Source organism: Nesoenas mayeri (assembly GCF_963082525.1).
Source record: "Nesoenas mayeri genome assembly, chromosome: 3".
In the NCBI taxonomy this organism is placed as follows: Eukaryota; Metazoa; Chordata; class Aves; order Columbiformes; family Columbidae; genus Nesoenas; species Nesoenas mayeri.
Window position 1 is genome coordinate 33,085,951 of NC_137544.1, and position 22,521 is coordinate 33,108,471.

General features: G+C 36.3%; 1 protein-coding gene across 1 annotated transcript in view; it reads right to left on the minus strand.

Moving 5' to 3' along the window:
- The window catches only part of COL12A1 (collagen type XII alpha 1 chain), a gene marked incomplete at both ends in the record, with an annotated part of 99,033 nt that overhangs the window by 19,154 nt on the left and 57,358 nt on the right, over positions 1-22,521 (minus strand). The window contains 16 exons of the mRNA XM_080342004.1: positions 1,038-1,133; positions 1,659-1,712; positions 2,587-2,673; positions 3,304-3,381; positions 4,563-4,712; positions 9,875-9,984; positions 10,343-10,485; positions 13,341-13,479; positions 13,570-13,608; positions 14,485-14,649; positions 17,312-17,455; positions 17,654-17,777; positions 19,868-20,007; positions 20,561-20,635; positions 21,096-21,242; positions 21,665-21,781. Coding sequence (XP_080198130.1) covers positions 1,038-1,133; positions 1,659-1,712; positions 2,587-2,673; positions 3,304-3,381; positions 4,563-4,712; positions 9,875-9,984; positions 10,343-10,485; positions 13,341-13,479; positions 13,570-13,608; positions 14,485-14,649; positions 17,312-17,455; positions 17,654-17,777; positions 19,868-20,007; positions 20,561-20,635; positions 21,096-21,242; positions 21,665-21,781 — 1,808 coding nt within the window. The remainder of the gene's footprint in view (positions 1-1,037; positions 1,134-1,658; positions 1,713-2,586; positions 2,674-3,303; positions 3,382-4,562; positions 4,713-9,874; positions 9,985-10,342; positions 10,486-13,340; positions 13,480-13,569; positions 13,609-14,484; positions 14,650-17,311; positions 17,456-17,653; positions 17,778-19,867; positions 20,008-20,560; positions 20,636-21,095; positions 21,243-21,664; positions 21,782-22,521) is intronic.

Sequence of the window (22,521 nt, forward strand, 5' to 3'; positions counted from 1 at the left end):
TGGCCTTTCTTGCTGTTTAGCACCTCTACATCATCTTGATGAAGTTTTTCCTTCTGGTATATAACAAAAAATTGAAAAGCATCTACACTGGTTAACAAGAACTTTCTGCTTTCTCCTTACAAAAGAGAAGGTGTACCTAACATCTATCTTAAAACAAATTTGTTTTGCATTTCCAAAATTACATTACAGACTGAGAGGATAACCTGATTTCAAATGCAAACACAAATGACATGCAGACATAAATTCTATTTTTTTATAAATTTTATCTTTTAATCAGAGACTTAATACAAAAAGGTCCTGATTATTTTAAAATTCAACCTAATCCTAAACAGAAAACATCAAAATTATGTTTTAGGTGATTACTTATTAAAATATGGCAAAAGCAGACTTAATACATTCAGAATGTAGACAAAGGGTTACCTATGCTGTCTGCTATGAAAAACAACCTGGTGAGACTTCATCGGTGTTAATAGATACTCTGGCTTTCAAGGCATGTACATGAAATCAGAAATAGCCTTTTGCTAAAATACACATGATGTTGCCAAGAAAGCCCACTAGGAAGGAAGGGCTGGTTTGTATGCCTAGATCTATGTACCTATTGTCTCTCTGAACTTTCAGCTACTGGTCTAAGTTCAGAAAATAGAAGTTGGACATGTAAATCTGTGAGAAAGTCTTCAGAGTAATATTGCACGCTTAATTTTCCTGCACCGCAGCTTGTTAGGTTTGATTCCTAGAACTTGAAGGCCTTAGCAACTCTACAGAAAAGCTATAAGATTAGAAACAGAGTAGCACGATGTATGTTACAATGCTTAGCCTGTGTCCATTCATAGGCGTCTCATAAGCACATGTAACATTCAGGATACTGCTATTGTATTGAAAGAAACTGTTTCAGAAAGAGACTTGTATCATAATACTACTGTGTTGCAGGGAAAAATGAATGTTAAGGAAAAGCTGTCACCCTCTTCCCAAGACCATCATCCCCACAGACAGCTTTGACTCCACACACATTTCCACTCATACTCAGAATGGCCACTCACCGGTTCACCTGGGATTGACAGCCCATTGGGGCCCTGCGGACCTGGGGGACCTTGAGGGCCAGGAGGACCTGTCTCACCACGAGGACCAGGTGGCCCCTTAAATCAGAAAAGTAAAACAAGATTATAAATGACAACACCTTCTTGGGTGTGTAACTGCAAAATTCTTTGGGTTAGACACTTAAGGTAAGTCAGAAGCCTGGAGACACATTTAGTACTTCAGAACAACTGTGGAAATAGTTATCCAAGCAGCATATCCTTTCATAAGCTATTCTCTGATTCATGTTGGTGGTCTTAGGCCAATACACACCTTCTGCTAGTGTTAATTAGGAATATATCTGTCTTCACTGTGCAGAAAAGACCACAATGCTGCAAAGTGTGTATCAACATGCCGATACATGTACTTGGGTTTCTTAGTGTGCAGTCAATACCTCTGGTGCTAGATACATACACAGGCTGTGTATATATAGTCTCAAATAGATAGGCTGTACATAAATAACAATAGGCATGTTTCCGAGTAAATTGTTATTCTCCATTCTTAGCTCAGCACAGAACTAAATATGCAAATTATCATACAGGTAAGCCTGTAGCAACATTATAGGTGCATTCCAGAAAGAAACTTACAGATGATCCGGTCAAACCTCTTTCACCTCTGGGACCTTTAGCGCCTGGACCACCCTAAAGTGAATATTTGAAAACAAAATTTATTTCACATAGAGAAAGCAAGGGTACATCATACTGGTGTGCATTATGAATCTTCTTTATCAAACTCTTATGTGAAAACCCAAAGTTCTGAAGTGTCTACATCACATTGCTAAAAAGAGTATTAGAATAACAGATGCATCAGAAAATCAGGTAAATCCTTGCTGGTTCAGCATATGAAAAATTATTGTCTTTTGTGTCTATGCAGATATAAACTTCTTCAATTTATATTCATCAAAATCTCTGGATACCTCTCTAGTAGACTGTCAGAAAACTCAACTGGATTTCAATTCCTCATGCAGCATTTTTTATAGCCTCAAAGTAGAAGGACTACTGGGTTGTGTGTAACTCCCTTATATTCACAGCATTTGGTAGGAGCATAACCATTCCATAAATTACTGTCTCTCCACATTAAAAAAAAAAAAAAAAAAAAAAGGAGGAAAAAAAATTAATTTATTTCCCTGACAGAGTAAGGAATCCTTCCTTGGAGTGAAATCCTGACTCTGTATTTAGGAAAAATATTTGCACAGTCCATTAAAAATATCTTGTACATGAAGTGCAAGGCAGCAGAGATTTGGCCAGATTCTTTCACCCTGTCAGACAATGAGGAGCTATTCACAATTATCACATCAGAAATATGGGAAAAGGATTTTTATATAACAAGTAGAGCTGGTAGGTACTGCCCAGCTGTGTTTTAAACTAAGATGAAAGGGAAACTGATCTTATGGACATGTTGACAGAAACATTTGCCAGCCCCTCTGACTGATCTTTGTTTCACAAAACCACAACACAAACCTACTTCCATAAATTTAAAAATCAGAGAATCTGACTATTGCTAATAGTTCCTTACAGCTGGTCCGGGGGGTCCTGGAGGTCCCACACTGTCTTGAGTACAGGTACAAGCATTTGGAAGAGCTGGACATTTTGCTTCATCTCTCTGAAAATTCAATCACAACTATTATTGTCCTCTTAAAGAAAAGTACTTGGTGGCAACACATTTTTCCAAAACAATAAAAGCAAGATTCTCTATTATCCTATTTTCAAGTACAAGTAAAACTCATGGCTAAACAGAAGTTTCCAAATGTTTCTACAGGACCTTTCATGTTTTCAGCATATTTTCTCTGCAAGCTATACAAGACACTAACAACAGAGGCACAGGCAAAATCGAAATCATATGCAATTTCTGTTGTTCTAATATTTAAATCCGTTAGACAATCAGCTTGCAGTGACAGAGAATGAACTAGTTAATTTTTGAATACCAATCTAAGAACAGATTAGATAGCAATAATATAGCTATTCCATTAATAATACCCAGGATCTTCCATATCACTGAAATACAAAATGTAACTGACATTTTTTCCACTATTGCTAAGGAACTCAACTCTAGCACATCATAATCTTTCTCCCTCAGATACAAAACTTTGAAATGCAGTGTTGTTCACTGACTGTTCTGACAACTGTGATTTAGATGTGTTGTCAGTACAAGGTATAATACCAGGCTAACATTGATGTTGTTAAATTTGCTATTAATGATTTTCTGAATAACCTCTGGTTCATTTATACTTACCATCGAAGGAAGATCACAGCATCTGTCTCTGCTAGTCCAAACTGGACTGCATACAATGTCAAAATTCTGTATTTCTAACTGTAAAAGAAAGGATGACTCTTGAAAGATACTAGAGGTGTTATTTATGAAATCTACTGACATTATCATTAATAATTACTCCTCAAACAATCTATTTCTATTGCAGTTAGCATTAATCAGAATTTCACTTCTTTTTTGGACACTGACAGAAAAACTATTTCAAATAATAAAAAAGTTAAAACCAAGCCTACATAAGGCTACAAGAACTTTAAGCCCTGATGCTTGCTCTTACTCTAAGGCAAAAAGTACTGAAATAGAGTGACTTAAGTAATATTTTGCAATACTTAATGGATAATACCAATGAACCACTACATCAACTGAGTGTCTGTGCACTTCAACATGAAATCTGTCTGAAAACTCCTGGGCCAGCTTTAAGGACTGCAGTCCTTGGGTCATATATTAATGCAGATCATGTATGGAACTGACATTAGTGGGCAAAAGTTCTGCAGAAAGGCTGAAGTGGGGATCTTAGATAGACTTTATGGTAAAAGCAGTTTTCTCTCTTTTTTTTTTTACCCCAAGAGCTATGATTCTGCAGTTTGACACATACAAGCAAACATTTGGTGATGAGCATCAAGAATCTTCAGCAGTTAAAGTTTGTACACATGGGTCAGATTGCAGACTTAAATCTTCTAATATGAAGCCCAAGTAATGGCACTGATTATATATTAAATATAGTTAACTATCAAGAAAATTTATGTGCCCTTCATAGCAGCAGCCACTGTTATATTAAAGGTTTATAGATAATAAAGCCAGTTGGGATTACTCTGATCACCCAGTACAAAACAGACCGTAGGACTTGCCAAAGCTAAAACTTGCTCATTAGCATTTCTCTTTTAGAAAATAAAACAATCTTCATTTAGAGATTTCTAATGATAGAAAATCCACAGTAAATGGTCCAATGACTAAATGTCCTCCCTGTTAAAAGAAAAACATTTCCACTCTTGTTTGAATTCACCTGAATACAACTTTCAACTATTAGATTTTTGTTCTTGTAGTTCTGCTAGAATAAGATGCTAACAAGATGAAACTTCTCAGTTAAGTATATTGCATCTTGTAGTACAAACACTTGAAAGTTTTGGGTGTAATACTGGTTTCTTAGGAATCCTTAATCTCTAATCTATTTCCTCAGAAAATTTCAAGGGCTTACATTAATGAATGGATTATTGTTTATTGCTTACTGTTGCTGATCTCCGGTCACCTTTCAGAAGTTTCCCAAGTATTTCGTAGCCATCAGTTGTGATGTTTCCAGCCTCCTTAATTGGTTTTTCCAGTATTTCACTGCAGTCAATGTAAATCTTGACATTTGATGAAGTTACAACGATATGGACCTGAAAAAAAGTTCAACATAGTATTTAGAAAGGCACTTAGGCATATTTAATACTTTAACAGTATTTCAGTGTTTAAGTTATAGTGTTCTAAATTTTCTTCCTAGTAATCTTGTTTTACTTTGAACTGGTGTAAAAATTCAAACTCAAGAAAAGTCTACTACTTCAGTAACCTATTTAAAATATGTTTAAGGTCAACAAGATGAATACACAAGCATAGCTTATTTAATAAAACAGTTGAACTGCAATGATCTATTTTAAAAGCTTGCCTGAAAATTGCTTTAAGATGGCATAAAAGTAAAAAATAAAAATAATTTTTGAGAGGAAGTATATATAAGCTCTTCTTGTCCTCTTCTGATGGCTAGAACCACACAAGACGTTTATGAGTCTGTGACTGCCCACTGGCTAATAGACTCTCTCTGGACTTCAGAGAGTAGATTGTTTCAGATCCAAAGATCCAGGGTTCCGTTTCCACAGATGACTCAACCAGAGGCATTAGTTGCATTGAGGTACAGGAAGTGAGCAGAGAAGCCTGCCCAGAAAAAGACAAAATAATGGAAGATGCAAGACAGAAATTTCCATGAGAGAAATTTGGCTACAAAAGCATATGTCAAAGTAAGGAGAAACACGGAAGAAGAGGAAGAGATTAATTACTGGAAATAAGAGAAACTTAGGAGGGAGAAAAGAATGACTAACAAAGGGAGAATAAATCTACCAGGAGAAGATAAGTGTTTCAGGAAAATCCAGTAAACCTTAAACAGAAGGAACAAAATTGAAGCATAATTTACCATTCCAAAAATTTGTAGTACATGTGATGAATGTTAAGAAAATTAATTTCCTATGTATCTATGAAAACAGAAGACATTCAGGAGTCTCCAAGAAAGCAACAAGGGTCTGATTAGTAAATCTAATATGCAGTTGAAGGAAGAATATCTCAAGACAACAGAAAGGTTTCAGTGGCTTTATATGCCTTACATGCTGCATGTATTTTATATACACCATTTTAACATCTAAGTAATTGCTAAAATATCAACACAGTAAGACCATCAGTAAAGAATCTTTGAAGTATGTATCTGTTTTAAAGCTTCTATTATTACAGTACATAACCCTTCAGAAACATATTGCTATTTGATGACTGCTTTAAAAAAATTGGCATAAAGTTGAAATAGAGATTCCCTTAAATGTCCTGAGTCAACAACTGCCTGAACAAACTCCTAGGAATTCTTTTTTCCATATTAAATATTTTCTCATGTGGAGTGGTCTGGAAGGCAACAGCATAGCTTATCTAAAACTCTAAACACTATGTGCTTATGCTTTATGTATTGAAATTAAGACTTTTGAAACTGCTCTCTTTTTTTTTGTAATCTGAAATGCAGCTGGCATCGCAGTTTAATTCTCTGTGCTATATACACAAGTGGATTTTGTAATTAACATTCCTAACATTGTTCAATAATCAAATAAAATAATAGTGGAAACATAAGTGAGTGTGTCCAAAGTATATTTTGGTATTAAATACCAAACTTTCCACAAAATAAAATAAGCACCAAGCCAAAATTTTATATTCATTATAATTTATACATCATATACATATTATAGGTTAACTAATGCATTAGTTTAAACTCATCACAGATCTAATTTACTAACTCTATCTATCCAAAGAAGTGACCCCAGCAGTCAAAAATAAGCAGGGCTCCCCCTAATTATTGACTCGGCTCACTGCTGGTTTGATGCTAGTACTGAATTTCAGCCTGAATCTCATGGCCCAAGCATAAATCTAATAAAAATACACATTTAGTGTTTACAGTAAATAAAGCATCTCTGTATTCAATCCTGCTATATTTTGTTGAAAACAAAATGTTAACGGAAACATTCTCTTCAATTTCTAACACACCAACATAAAGCATCTCTTCTGATCATTTCCAGTCCCAAAAGGCAGTGAGGTTTTAAGAAAGAAAACACACGTTAATCTTTCTCTTTGGACCCCTTTTAAGATAAGTTTGATGTTGTTCTGATCTACTGCTAAACAAACCACATCAATAAGCTAAGAAAACTATTATCCCATAAGTACATTAGCAGAAAGACATACACTCATTATAAAATTTGCTGTGGCTAACTACTGCAAAACTGCAACCTAAAAGGAAGTCTAGCATGGTACAAACAAGGAAGCAGAAGTCATCTGTCTCTCCAAAACATTCAGTTATAAATTTAAGGACTGTCTCAGGCAGTCAGGATTTTTCTTGTGGGACCTGCCAGATTCAACAGCTTTCATCATAGCCACGCTACACAAAGTGTTCAAGTATGCCCAAGCAAATTCCCCTGCACAGTTAAGCGTAGTTAACTGTGCTTCACTGAGTGAGCCAGTAAGTCATCCAATGAAAGCCACAAAAATGTTGATATTTTGGAAAACGTTTTCTTGCATTCTAAAGATTTGTCATTTTTTTGAAACTGAATGGCAGGAGAAAATGCAGAAGTAGCTTTTGAAATGTGTTAATCTTACTTTCCTTCCTTTATTCAGCTAAAACTACTGCTATCCTTTATTAGGAGGTAATCAACATGCCTGATACATAGGGCTTTCCCAGCACACGAGGTGGAGAATCCCACAGTGCTATAATTAACAATCTGACTCATATAGCAATATCAGTAATCATCCTGGAGACAATCCAGAAGAGTCAACTCAGTTGCATGGTGAAAGATCCCAAGTAGAGTTCTTTAAATCAAGACTACTCCAGTTACTTTAAATACTACCAAAATCTGAACTTTTGTTTCCTTTCTGGGGAAAAAAAAAAAATTACAAACTGCACTTAATAACTGATACATTGTTAATTTTTGCTTAACAAATAGTCTCACAAGCAAGAATTCATAGTTTGAGAGCTTTGAGATAATTTGCAAATGGCTGTTACTCCTATACGTGGTTTGGTATCTTAGGATTGCTTTCTGTTCATATGTATGAGCGTACTTAACTATTAAAATAATAGAAAATGCTTGATTTCTATTTCACCTGTAGCTGATTTTCACCAGCAAGTGTAACAAACAGTTCTATGTGATTCTTAGTGTTGCTGGAGTTGAATGTTTGTCCCCATTTGCTCTGATAAATGAGCAGAGATTCACTCTAAGTGCTGTCTGATAATTCTGCTAAGCTCTATTACGTTTAGAGGAACTATAAGGAAAAACATTTCAATTAAATTAGCAGCAGACACTTAAAACAGACTGCTGGCAGTACAGCATGTAGAAAGCTTCACACCACCAATCTGAAGAAGGGAAGTCTCAGCTCTCATACTGATATCTAAAATGTGACATGCTACATGCTGCTCTGCGTTTTAACAGTAGTTCTTGGTGATAAGATGCCTGAACTTTTACACCAAAACAGTATCTATCCTACCCTTTATTGACAGTTTTTCTCACCCCAGTAGATCAACACATTTCCTTAAAATTCTGTTGTCCTACTAAGCTATCAAAAAAAAAAATAAAAATCATTTGCCAAGGAGAAAATAGAGGCTGCCTAATGCAGGTGTGATCCAAGTCTACCTACAAGTTTCAGTCACAAAGCCAGTGATATAAACATGTCTTTGTTTATGCAAAAATAATTAGCCATTAAATAATATACCTGAGAATAACTGAACATGATATCAAAGCAGTTTGGGAAATTATCCTCTGTCAAATTCTGAGGAAACCAATAGTTTTTATATCCTTTTTTCCCTGAAAATAAGATCTACCCTGAAAATAAGCCCTGGCATGACTTTTCAGGATTTTTGAGGATGCTCGAAATATGAGCCCTACTTAAAAATAATCCCTAGTTACAGTTCATTAAAAAAGTCAATTTAAATAGTGCACAGGCAGCTGTGGATATAAAAAAGCAATAAGTTTTGGAGCAAAAATTAATATAAGAATCTGTCTTAATTTTAGGGAAACAAGATAGTAGTGTGTGATTATCGTAGTCATCTCTGTTTTAAACAGAAGGAAGTCACAAAACATAATACTGGCACCAGCCAGCTTTCCCTGCTTTCAGCCTAGCAGAGCTGGGTTGACAATGTGGCCTCCAGTATCTGCAAGTTGACAGATGCAACCTCTTATCTGTATCCTCAGAGGAGCACTGGTAGTGACTAGTCATGCAGGAGAGGGTATCATAAAGAAAACAAATAGTATACTCCAGCCATATTTAGTCATCAGAAGAAAACTAAACTAAACAGAAGGGAGATAAAGGAAAACATGAGAATGTGCATTTCAGCTGGCTAAAAATGTTGCAGTTGCAACTCACTTTCTTGCTTTAAGCATATACGCTTAACACAGCAGGAAAATAATTTTTAACTTGTGTTTTAGACATATATGTAACATGAGTCAAATCATCTCCCGATGACTAGAGTCAAGGAAGCGTGGGAGGATCAAGTTTTCATCATTTCATAAAATTAGAAAAGCAAGCACACAATTACCACAACTGAAGGCAGATGCAGTAACATGTAAGGATTTCGCTAGCCATTTTAAGAACTCAAAGAATATGAATTTCATTCTAAATTGTAAACAGGTAATGTGATTTTTTTATGGGATCTCTGTTGTTATTGTTGCTTCTTCAGTTAATATTACTTTGGAGTACTTTGGAATATTTTAGGGCCAGTGAATGTAAGTCAAAAATATACCAATACATGCATACATACCAAAAATATACATATATACGTATTATGTTCATTAAACCTATGAATCTTATTCAACATGCTATTCACCTCACAAAATTGGTTCCCTGCCTTTTTATGTTAAGTCAATCACTATTTGCTTCCTGTGGTTATCTCTTCTTCTCTGAATGATCCCAAATCACTACACACACCCCTAATCTTTTGTCATCACGACATTTTCTTCTTTTCCAATCTGTCTTTTATTCTTGCTCTTTCATGTGTCAGGAATCAGGCTATGATATCTTTTTCATATATATCCCTCCACTTACACAATCTTGACAAATTCTTGATGAAATCTTGATGAATCTCTTACACTGGTTCAAAGTAGGCCTTTAACTCAATTAAAAAGAAGAAAAAAAAACGAGCTATAATTTCAGAGATCTAGTCAACTTACAGAAGTATACAAAGACTGGATAAAACTGACAGTGACTTCTGTTTGCTCATCTTTTGTTTCAAAGAACAGCACTTCAAAAAGCAACATTCATAATTTAAATTTTTTACCTTATGGAAGCTTCCGTAAAAGATTTTCTTTACTTCGTCATTATCAAAAGTTACAGTTTGAACCTCTCCCCTTGTATCCTTGTTAAAGAATGAAAGCACTTTGCTGGCAGCTGCAATAAATGAATATGATACATTTCATTTTATACGTACTACTGAAACTACCATCCTAAGATACACTTATGGATAAAATGTAGGATACCACTCAAATGGGTAAACGTAGTTATAGGTGATGTTACTGACCCATAAGTACATAGATGTATATTCTTATAGTTTTAGACATAATATCAAAGTTGAAAAATAGCTTAGCTGAAAAAATAATTGACGTGCAAAGTAAAATATATATATTTTAAAACTAAAAATATATAATCCTTTTACCATGTAAGAATGCTTTGGTTTTGGAAATATTTGGGAAGAATGCATGCATAGTAACGTAATCTATAAATGCACAATAAGCAAAATCATTCTTACGATCAAGCACAATTCCAACTTGTGGTTTGTAATCTCTGTCTGTAATCTGCCAAATTGCAAAAGGCTCATTGGGGGATTCAGGAAGAAGGCGGAATAACAGGATGATAGTGTACGACTGTGGCAATCCTTCTGGGTGAATCTCCCTGTTAAGACAATATGAGAACATTTTTTCACATAGAAACATATGAGGAAAATAAGATAATCATCATTTGCTCTTTTTCAAAGAAAGGGCATGAGAGTAACAGGGAAACCACAGTGTTTTATGGAACTGAGCATTTAAACTACTCTCTCAAACAGAAAAGAACGTTGTGATAAAAATAATTGTGTGATTTGTTAAGATGAACTTACAGCCTGTCTTCAATTGGCCCAGGCACCATGGTTATGGAGGAAGCTAGAACATGACCAAGAACTGTAGAAGATGTATTCCTGTGGCAAGATTCTGCATAAACTACACATGTTTTAAATTCCTTGATGATAAATACAGAAAATAGGACCATAGCCCTATTAGCTTTTCATCCAGCCTGTTTTAGACAGGCAACAGAAAACAGTGCTTAACTATTGCTGCCCTTGAGACACGGATACAATGAAGGATGTATTTAATGTATTGCCTGCAACTGGTGATGCATTTGGACTCCACCTCATTCATCAGTGGCTGAGGTTTATATTTGTGATGTTCAGACTGTTAGACATCAGAAAAACAGAAAGTCAAAAGTAAATAAAAACATGCATTAAATGGTCTCCAGCATTTTCTAATGGAGAAGGGAGAGAATGAAGGAAAGGATCTGTAAGAAAGGAGGTAGATTCTGCTTCTCCTTAATCATTATAACAGAACTAAGAAGAGCATTTGGCCTCATGAACTTTAACATAGAAATCGCAAAATCACAGAATCACAGAATCACAGAATCGACTGGGTTGGAAAAGACCTCAGAGATCGAGTCCAACCCTTGGTCCAACTCTAGTCTGTTTACTAGATCATGGCACTAAGTGCCATGTCCAATCTCAGTTTAAAAACCTCCAGGGACGGTGAGTCCACCACCTCCCTGGGCAGGCCGTTCCAATGCCTGACCACTCTCTCTGTAAAGAATTTCTTCCTAATATCCAGCCTAAATTTCCCCTGGCAGAGTTTAAGCCCATGCCCCCTTGTCCTATTGCTGACTGCCTGGGAGAAGAGACCAATCCCCACCTGGCTATAACTTCCCTTCAGATAGTTATAGAGAGTGATGAGGTCACCTCTGAGCCTCCTCTTCTCCAGACTAAACAACCCCAGCTCCCTCAGCCTCTCCCCATAGGTCTTGTGCTCAAGTCTCTTCACCAGTCTTGTTGCTCTTCTCTGGACCCGCTCCAGCACTTCTATGTCTTTCCTGAACTGAGGGGCCCAGAACTGAACACAATACTCCAGGTGTGGCCTCACCAATGCAGAGTACAGGGGAAGGATCACTTCCCTTGTCCTGCTGACCATGCTATTTTTGATACAGGACAGGATACCGTTGGCCTTCTTGGCCACCTGGGCACAGTGTTGGCTCATGTTGAGCTTCCTGTCAATTAGTACCCCCAGGTACTAATCAAGCAAGAAGCTGCTCTGTATTCTGGGCAAAGCTTATATGATTATGAACACTGCAATAAAAGCACCATCACGAAGTCAGCAACACCACACCAAACAGTACAAGAAATAAAATATTAAAGTAAATATAGCAATGCTATTTATACTTCAGATATGGAAACAACTATGCCATCAGGATCAGGATGCTTTTATTACTTTGCTAACTCAGTCTATAGTGAGTTTTATTTTCTGGTTTCTCATGAAAAATAAGCACCCAGAATACTCTGGAAAGTCTACTCCACATCTTAGAGAAGACTACATACTATGTATCACAGCCTTCAAAAAAAAATGAAATAAATAGGAAGCTAGTATTTTTATAATATTATCCTGCTAAATGCGGGTTAAATCTTAATGGAAGAGCAGTGCAAAACAAGATCCTGGTGACTGGGATTATCTGTACTTCCTCAGATCGTAAAAATCCAGGCTATCAGAGATCTATCACTGCCATCACTGTAATGGCATGTCAGTGAACTCAAGGAGTCCTCAAGTACTCCACTTTTAAAATTGTGAGATCAGAAGGCTGCCAAAAAGAAACAATTTCTTTATACACCTCAGCTCCTGTGCCTGTGATCTGATCTTTACCTGATCTGGCAGGATTGCAAATTTCAAGGGTTCGTGTGAAAAGATTAAATTTCCTTAAATGTAATAGGAACAATGGATATATTTAGGCTTCTCCTCTGACTCAAAATGACTTTTCTGAAACTTACTTAAAGAGATGGCACAGAAACAAATGTATTAAAAAAAAAAAAAAAAAAAGAAGAAGAGAGGTACTGTTCTCCTCTTCCTAAAACTAACTTGCTAATTAATTTTTTCTTTAGTTTGTGTGTGTGTGTGTGTGTGTGTGTGTGTGAAAATGTTGGAAAGAATGATCATATATTTACTTCTCCATAACCAAGCTCTAAGACCACAGGCCCATGAAAACTCTACTCCATTTGCCAAATACAGCAACTCAATTAGAGGAGAAACTACCCTAAGTCAATGGCGTCAATGTGCTGCTTACAGCTGCATGAATAATGTCCCTGCAAAAAGTGGTGCCCATACATCCATATTGAAACCATTTGCCTCTGGCAATGTGGAGCTTGGTTTATTAAGGAGGCTGTTGCTCAACTGCTTGAGGACAAACTGTGCATTTTATGTAGCTCGAATGGTTAAAAAGCACAATCTCAAAGAAAAAAACAATGATCAACTGGATTAATAGTGAACAGATTGCAACAGAAGAAATAGATCAGCATTTAATGAGAACAATGATAGATGTTCTTTAGAATACATTTCTTGGAGTTCAGTAAAAGAATGCTAAATCAATGCATCTTCCATAAGATTCTAATTCTATCATCTCTAAACTCTATTAATCCTTCCTCACCTTCTTTCCATAAATATAAAACTTTCAGGTTTACTTACCGTATTGGCTGACTGACAAAGGCATTTTTGTGGAGTCTATATGATACATAGCTTGGGAAAGAGCCTGATTCCAGTGACACGCCTTGTACAGAAGCAAAATGCTTCTCTGTTAGATTATATGATTCCAGCATCTTGAAACCTTTAAAGCCAGAGAGAAAATCGAAAAATAAAAACACTGTAGAGCTGTAAAAGACATGAACCTATACCAAAATGTTAGACAGTTTCTTACCAGGTGAAGTGTATCCATCCAAGTAAATAAGAGGGCAAGCTAAAAGACATGAAAAACATATAATTCAAAACTATGAAACCTAACAGGATATGAACACATATATACTTCATAAAGTTTTATTACCAAAAAAAATCTGTGCTATTATTAATTATCAGCTAACATTTTTTATACTCGTCATGCTGTGTTCTGTTCTGTGGCAGAATTACTGTTAAAATCTTTACTCATTACTGTTAGTAGGATATTTCTACAATGACAAATTGTATGCAATAACAAATGAACCCCCCAAATATTTTAAGAGTCTGATTCATAATAAGAAAGGAGAACAACTACACAGTCTTTCCATGAATATTTAAGGCATGAGTCAGGCTGTGTAATAGCTGTCAGATTCACAAGGAAAAACTGCAGATTTATACGTCTCCTCAGGAGCCAGCAGATGAGGCAGTTGGGGAGTACACAGTTGCACGTGACAGGCCTGAGAATTTCTCATTTTTGCCATAGAAGGATTTCACTTGAGTAAACATCTGATTTGAGAGAATTTTAAACCAACATCACACACTATAGCTGCACCTCTTTAGCAGGCCTAGACCAGTGGCAAATAAGAGACTTATTGTGCCCCTGAGTTCACATTAGGCAAAATTCTACTTCCTTTTAAAAAGCAATAGGTCTCACTCACTTTTATATTCCTTTTGTTATACCAGTACTTTTAAACTGTGAGACAAGTTTACATAAAATGCAATACCTACTTCAACATTTTTAAAAAGTAACTTGCTCGCTTAAACTTTGTCCAGTTATTGCAAAACCTAACTTTTATACATAAACATTTCTTTTGATGTACCTTAAATGGCATGGCAACTGTAGCAGTATGTAAATAAATATGTTCATTTGGGAAAAGGGAAAATTATGTCTTCTACTCACTTGAGGTAGCTGTCTCACACACAAAGGTGACGAGGTTATCTTGAATCTTTTCAAAGGCATCAAAGTCATCAACAATAAATACATGACGCTCACTGGGCTTGCTGGCAATCTTAGCCAGCTCATTGTAATCTACATCAGCCACGCCAACCACAAAGACACTGAAGCCTGTAAAAATAACACTTGTTACTTGAAATGTACCATTTTTCAGGTCAATATTTTACAATCCATCTCTATCATTGATTTCTCAGGCTCTACCAAATCTTTTACCTGGCCTTCATCATAAGCATACAATCTGGAGATTCTTTCACCCTATCAAAGGTCAGGAGGGATTAAACTCAGTTTTGAATCTTTCTTTCAAAACTTTCTCCTCCTTCCTTCATTGAATCAGAAATAGTGTGGCCAGTAGGACTAGGGAAGTAATCATCCCCCTGTACTGGCACTAGTGAAGCCAAACCTTCAATACTTTTTCAGTCTTGTGCTCCTCACGACAAGACAGACATTGAGGTGCTGGAGAGGGTTCAGAGAAGGGCAACGAAGATCGTGAAGTGTCTGGAGAGCAAGTCTTACGAGAAGCAGCTGAGGGATCTGGGATTGTTTAGTCTGGAGAAAAAGAGACTGAGGGGAGACCTTATCGCTCTCTGAAAGGAGGTTGTAGTGAGGTGGGTGTCAGTCTGTTCTCCCAAGTAACAAGCCATAGAACAAGAGGAAATGGCCCTAAGTTGCACCAGGGTGGTTTAGATTGGATATTAGGAAAAACGTCTTCACGGAAAGGGTTGTCAGGCATCGGAACAGGCTGCCCAGGGAAGTGGTTGAGTCACCATCCCTGGAGGTGTTTAAAACATATGTAGGTGTGGCACTTAGGGACATGGTCTAGTGGTGGACTTGGCAGTGTTAGGTAATGGTTTTTGTTGGGCATTATGCAAGCTCACACAGACTTGGCTACATAGTCCCCTCACTCTTCCATACAAAATGTACAATTCTTTCAACTCTACAGTGTCTTAAATTTGTTCTGTGTCCAAATCTCTGTGCACACCATTAGTTACCCAGTTCTCTAACTGTTGTCATCTCCTGCATTTTATGCTTCTCAGTTTCCCTTTCACTTTCTTAGGGTGCTAGTCATCTCACCAGTTTTTACTTTCCAAGTTAGCAATGAGTTTAACCTAGTTATCTAGTCTTCTATAATCAGCAGAGAGACATGGGCAGATTCAGAATGCAATTCATCTCACTAGGTGTGAAATCATAATCTCCTTGCTTTTGCCAAGTAAAATTGGACCAGATGATCCTTGTGGTCCCTTACAAGCTGGTATTCTTTGATTCTGTGATTCTTTGTCAGGGTAGTTTTCCTCTTCTAAATCCTTAAATTAGTGTCTCCTTGTTTTCTGTGTCGAGTTTTTGTTTGCTGCTGTCTTCTAGCATTTACAGAATTCTGTCTATGACTCATTTCATCATTTCCCTTCTCCTACCTAAACCTCACTTTGCCATAACAGAAAACAAGGGGAGGGGTAGAGAAAAAAAAAAAAAAAAGAAGTCACTACACAATTCAGCACTATATAGAAAAAAAAAAAATCCCCCAAAAATTTCATCAACAAGCAAGTGCACAGACATTGGAAAATCTGGTTGGAGGCTAAAAGGAGAATTCACACTTATTGCAAAAGACAAAGCTATCTTTGTCTATATTTTTAATTTTTCAAAAAGAAATGGGGGGTAATTGTTCCTCTATAGCCAACTCTGGTGAAGCTTTGGCTGAAATACTCTGTCCAGCTTTTAGCACAATGTTTAAGACTCAAAGAAACCAAAGTAAGTAGAGAGGACAGGAAAAATGATAAGAGGTTTAGAAAACATGGTCAAGAGGAGGTTGAAGGATATGAGTTTGTTTAGTCTAGAAAGGAGAAGACGAAGTGGAAATGACAACAGACTTCAAATATGAAGGCCCACTGTAGTGAATAGCGATTAGTTGTTTTGCTAGTTAACTAGGTAAATGATAATAAGACCATAAAATCATTAGCATCAATAAACACAAAGGCAAAATTTGAGGCAAAGCTTTCCAGCTATTATGGCAGTTAAGCACTGAAGCAGATTATTCAGGGAGACTGTAGAGACTTAGGAATATGTTAGCCAAATATCTTTATAAGTCATCTAGACAGAGCTAATTCCTTCAGATCACAGAGGCAGAGAAGACCACCACTTGTGTTTTACATGCCAGTGATTTCCATAAGGAAGTACATAATCTGCTTACCCAGGGAAAAGAACTCCAGGTAGTTCATGCACTGAAATGCAAAACTGCTGGGTGCAGGGACAGGAATAGGCTCATATAAGCCACATTCAATAAATCTGAAGAGGAAGCGCAATGCTTCTCAGCTCAAAAGATAATGAAGGAGTCAATTCAGATCCAGCTCCACCAAAAGCAGTTACTTTAACTGGAGATCCACTGGTTTATACCAGGTAAAACATAAAGCTCAAAAAGCCAGGCCCATTGCACCAAAAGCACTAGAATGCTGTATATTTCACAATGATCCCTGGGGTCTACGCAGCAAGGAGAGAAAGGAGTAACCGAAAGTCACATCTGTGAAATGATATGCATGAGAAATTACTTGAAAGCCTTGGGAAGCCACATCCTTCCTCAGAAAGAAGGCAGAGGAAGAAAAAGTGACGTCTGGCCCAGGGTCTAAATTCTTTAAATAGTTTTGAGTTTTTCCCAGGTACTCAGAATACGTTTCTGAGTCCATAAATGATGAGTAAAGTTTTCCCAGATAACTGATGCACCACTTATAATTGCATTGTTTAACACATAAGGGAATGAAACAGCCAGGTACTGTGAATTGCTTACCAGAGTGCTGTATGACTGTTGCTGCTTTCCTCACCTCATCCTGAGACCGACCATCTGTGACAACAACAAGTACCTTGGGAACACCTCTCCTCATGCCACTCTCCCAAGTCAAAACCTTTTCTTTGATAAATGTTAGGGCTTTGCCTGCAAAGTGTACAATGAACAAGGTGTCAGCCGTATTATCTACAAGAGAAGAAATCCCTTACTTTGAAAGGGCAACAGCCACAAATCTAAAACAAAAGAACATAAAAATCTAATTCTTCAGCCGCGTAATATTATGATAATGAGGCAGTTTCTGAAATCATTTTATCTTAAAGAAATATAATTACTGCTCAGAATTACCTGTCCTTGTGTTTCCTCCTCTATATTGAATATTTTGAAGAGCTCCCAGGGCCTGGGCCTTGTCATCAAATGTATTCAGTTTAAATTCAGATTTCGCCTCATCACTGTACTGCACAAATGAAACCTGAAATGGAATATATCACAGTATTTAGTCTCATACTTCCATATTCAGATCAACCCTCTCCATTGAAATATGTATTATGGTATAGTAGTAGGCATTAAATAATTGCAAAATCTTTTTCGTATCTGTATGATTATATGCACACATACAGATTTACGAACACAAATATCATCACAGACATGCACATGACACTTTTTTCCTTCTTTCTCTTTTCTGTAAGAAATATGATGTGACCTTAAATATATATGATTAAAATATTGCTATTACTATGATGCATATACATATAGTGCTTATTCTCTGCTTCTGAGCAGAGGTACATTATTTACAGAAACTCTTCCTTTTTTAAATTAGGAAATACAAAGACTATTTGGCAATAATATGTCAACAAAATTGGATATATATAAAATTGTGTAGTCTCTTGCCTTAAATACTAGAATACAATCACTGAATCTGTATTCTGAAATAATCTTTAAATATTATATTTGCATATTTCATTTTACTCCTTCAAATATTCTGTAAAATTACAATATTATACTAATTTGATGCTGAATAGACATCTCTCTATATGTGTATATTCACATGTATTTATCGAAGCAAATTCCACTTTTTAAATTATTAATATCCAGGTCAAAACCTGAGATTGTTGCAATTATTTCAAGAGGTATGTGAGTTAAATAGTTTACTAAACATTAGCATACACATATCTCTGTCACATGTCTCTGTCACCTCTATTAGGCTTCTCTATCTCTAGGCTGGGGACCCATACATATTCATGGGGAAAAAAAAAAATATTATAAAACAAACAAACAAATGGAAAGGAAAACTACCGGTATAGATTAGAGCTAAGAAGGATAAAGAATGTCTGAGACAAAGCCAAGTGTGAGGGGTATCTTTTCCTTTAAATGTCTGGAGAGTTGAAGATAGAGAATCAAAGATCTAAAAACATTCTTAGAAGATGAAAGGCAGTTCATGAGCAGTGTAAGTAGTTTTTATAGTTACTGGACAAAATCTCTCCCACAATCTCCCACAAAAAACAACAACAACAACAAAACAAACAAACAAAAAAGAAACAAACAACAACAACACACAAAAAAAACCCCACACCTTCAGTTCAGCCTTTTAACTAAGGAAGGTGCACTGCACCTGTAAGTCATTGCAGTGCTCCAGAAATACCTCTTGAGAAGTGCGCTTGCATCTCATATCATTCACTTTATCTCGTGAAACAGAAATGGCCATGGGAATCTAAGCAGTGATCTCATCCATCTTCCCATAAGCGGAAGAAAACCAGTACTGGTGCAAGGCTCACAGTAAGGAGCCTGGCAGGAAATGTCTTTGACATGACTATGATCAGCCCAGAAATGCTGGAAGTCCTCAATGGCTATTACTGTTCAGTCTTTCAAGATGCATTAATTCATTAAGAGGACTAAATTTTCACCTTTTCATACTTTTACTATGCCCACTGTGGGGTGGACCCATGTTATCTGTCTTTAGGATGGGATGAAGAGATCTCTGGAAGAGTGTTTCTCAAGGGGATTCTGTCTACTTATTGCACTGGGATTCCAGGCAGCTCAACAAGACAAGGCACTAATGGCCAGCCAGCTGGTTTCTACATGTACAAGCCTCCTTTCTTGCACTGAGAAATTAAAACATAACCCTCACTCAACAGGCAGGCCGCTCCCAAAACAGATGATATGACACAGACAAAACCTAGCATTTAACAATTGAGCAGTGTGCCAATTGTTGATGCCCTGTACAAAGAAATAAAAATATAAAATTAATCATATTTTGACCATACATGACCCCAGTTTCTCTGTCTGGAGGATTCACACACACTACAACTTTTATCTTTTGGAGTAGTAACCTCTCATGATAGACTAAATTCCCTTTGTATTTACAAAATGACCAATATATTTCATAAATAGTTACACATGCACACATGTACATATGCATTGTACAACAATCTAATACAAAAAAAAAGAAAAAAAAAAGGGACAGCATTCTGAAAGAAAGTAAAAATCAGATATAACTTCATTAATTCGGTTTCATCTTTAGCTTCCCTCCAAAATATACCAAATGGAAATTAAAAAACCTACCTGGATTCCAGCAGGATTAATCAAGTCAAAGGCTCCTACTGTATTAAAAACAAATTTCACTACTTTGTTGAAGTTATCATCACCAATACTCCAGGAAGCATCAGTCAAAAATACTATGTCTGCTTTGGCACCCCTGCATACTGAAAGACCAAGAAAAGGAAAACTTAAAACACATCAATCATATCACTATGAAATAAAGAGCATTGCTCCAAAATTTTAAAATTCAAGAATGACAAATATTCAGCAAGCTTCTACTCCCACACAGTCAACCTGGCAGATGGCTAATGTTCAACACAAAAACATTTAAAAAAAATTTTCAAATGAAAGTTCAAGAAATAAAGAAGAGCTCAAATATCAAATTTAAATGTTTTAAATTAATTTTTTTTTTTCTGAGTATCTACCATAAAACATAGATTGTCTGCTCAGGGCAGACAGACTCACAGACTTACTGCAGGGCTATAGAACACACTTATTTTTTTTGCCAAATTTATGCACCTTTCTGTTCTAAACCAGGAAATGCTGAAGTCTTGTAAAGCTCAAGAGCAAATGGATGGCATCAGGAAACTGGTCTTAAACTTCCCTAAAGTGCTGTGCCAGTTTTAAACATATTTAAATTTATGAAAAATAGCATTAAACTCTGAAGCAGTGCAGCATCTACAGAAAAATAATGAATAATTCTACAAATAAACATACCATCTCGAGCTGGAGGAATTGTAGGAGGTGGAGGAGGGGTAGGTGGTGGAGTTGGTGCCTCTGTAGGTTTGAGCACTGAAATGAAATAATTTTTTTTACTCCATATAAATCATTTCATTCAAGGAAAAACTCTAGATTATGTATTATATTACCACACAGAAAGTTTCTAATATTTTCTCACTAACCTAAACAATACAAAATAGACAAGGAAACATTTATTGTGTTACAATAAAAAGATTATAATTATTGTTTAAAAAGGTACATGGTTTCATTATAACAGGAACATTTTTACATGAGCTGAGTAACACTGTACTTTGATAATGCATCTGTTTTTCATCCAAGTGCTAGGAAATATTTGTTTTGAAGAAGAGCATAGGAATTTCTCTTTCCCTCATCAACTGTAGTTGAAATTGCACTAAGTTGAATTGCACTTAAAAGAGGTATTGAAAGGCAGTTAGGAGCAAGACAAGTTCTAGAGTTGAAACAAGACAAATTCTAGAACCAAAACTTAAGCTTCACAGTATCTATTACCTACCTGTACGCTCCCTCATAGAGACTGGAGGTCCTTCGAGGTTAGGGGTCTGTACAAAGACGGTAGCATTGTATTCTGTGTCTGGTGAGAGGCCAGTAAAACAATGGCTTGTTTCTGATCCACGGACAGTGATTTCCTGTCCCCTGGAACCTGTCAAAAAAGCCCAATAGAAATAAATTTAAAATCCAGTATTCCATTTTTAATATTTGTACAAATAACTGTAGAGATTAGACACTTCTTGAGGGGAGGTTGGAGCAGATGGGACAGCAGTCTTGTCCCATAGAAGTCTTTCTAGACCAAGATTATGTGGTGACTATGCACCCTGGAACATACTGGAGAGTAACACTGCAATGTATATATAAAACCCAGGAAACTAGCAGATTCTCAGCAATGAATATTAACTAGACAATAAACAGCACTCCCTCTTTGCACCTTTTTCACCACTCTATGAAAACAGGTCAGGATGCATCATAGCTTCTGGTGGGTGCTTGCTGCCATCCCAAATAAACGTTGCTGTCACTGAAATAAGGTAATTATGTTTCCAGAAAATGCAAAAAATAAAATTCACTTGCCATCAGTTGGGTTTAGCTTCAGTCTGTAGGAAGTTGCTGACCGATGAGGTGACCATCGAATACAGAATGTATTCCAACCCACATTGTAACTTGTTACATCAGTGACATTCAAATATACTGTGAACAGAGAAAGAGATAAATTGTTCTCTGGAAAACAGTACATAATGGATGAAGCACATCAAAACTATAGTAGCAGTGCTGGTCCAGAACTTGATTTTTAAAGTACTCACAGAAGGAAAGAGCGGTTATAGTCAAATTTCTTAATTTTCTGTTATACTTTAGAGAATCCAGCCTAGCTATTTACAAAGGCCCAAAGTCTGATACCTTTCCTGTTTTGGGTAACAGTCCATTTTATGAGATTTCACATGAAGTAAGTTGAGTTCTTGATAAAATAAGAAACTTCCAAAAATCAGAATCTGACCTATATATGCCAGTATGAAAACAATGTACTGAGTCAACAAAACTCAGTATGCTTGATTCATCTTAACTGAAGAAATTTTTAGAAATTTCTTAACTAAGACCATCAATAAAATCATCTCCTTCCAAAAAACTGAAGTTTCAATTACTGGATATTCCTGTGAGATAAAAGCAGAGTAGCAAAAAGTCAAGACCTGCTTAGTATGATTAGATTCTATAGTACCCCGTAGATAGTCAAAGATTGATTTCAACTATAGCTGAAAAAAATTTTAGGAGGCAGACTAGAAAATTTTATGTCACCAAATCGTTATTTGAAACTGTATTTCCATTACTGTTCCCAAACTTAGTGTCTTTATGATCTACACAATGGACAGATGATAAGCATTCTCCATGAGAGGATATTCAGACTTTCTAACAACCAGATTTAAAAATCCTTTCTT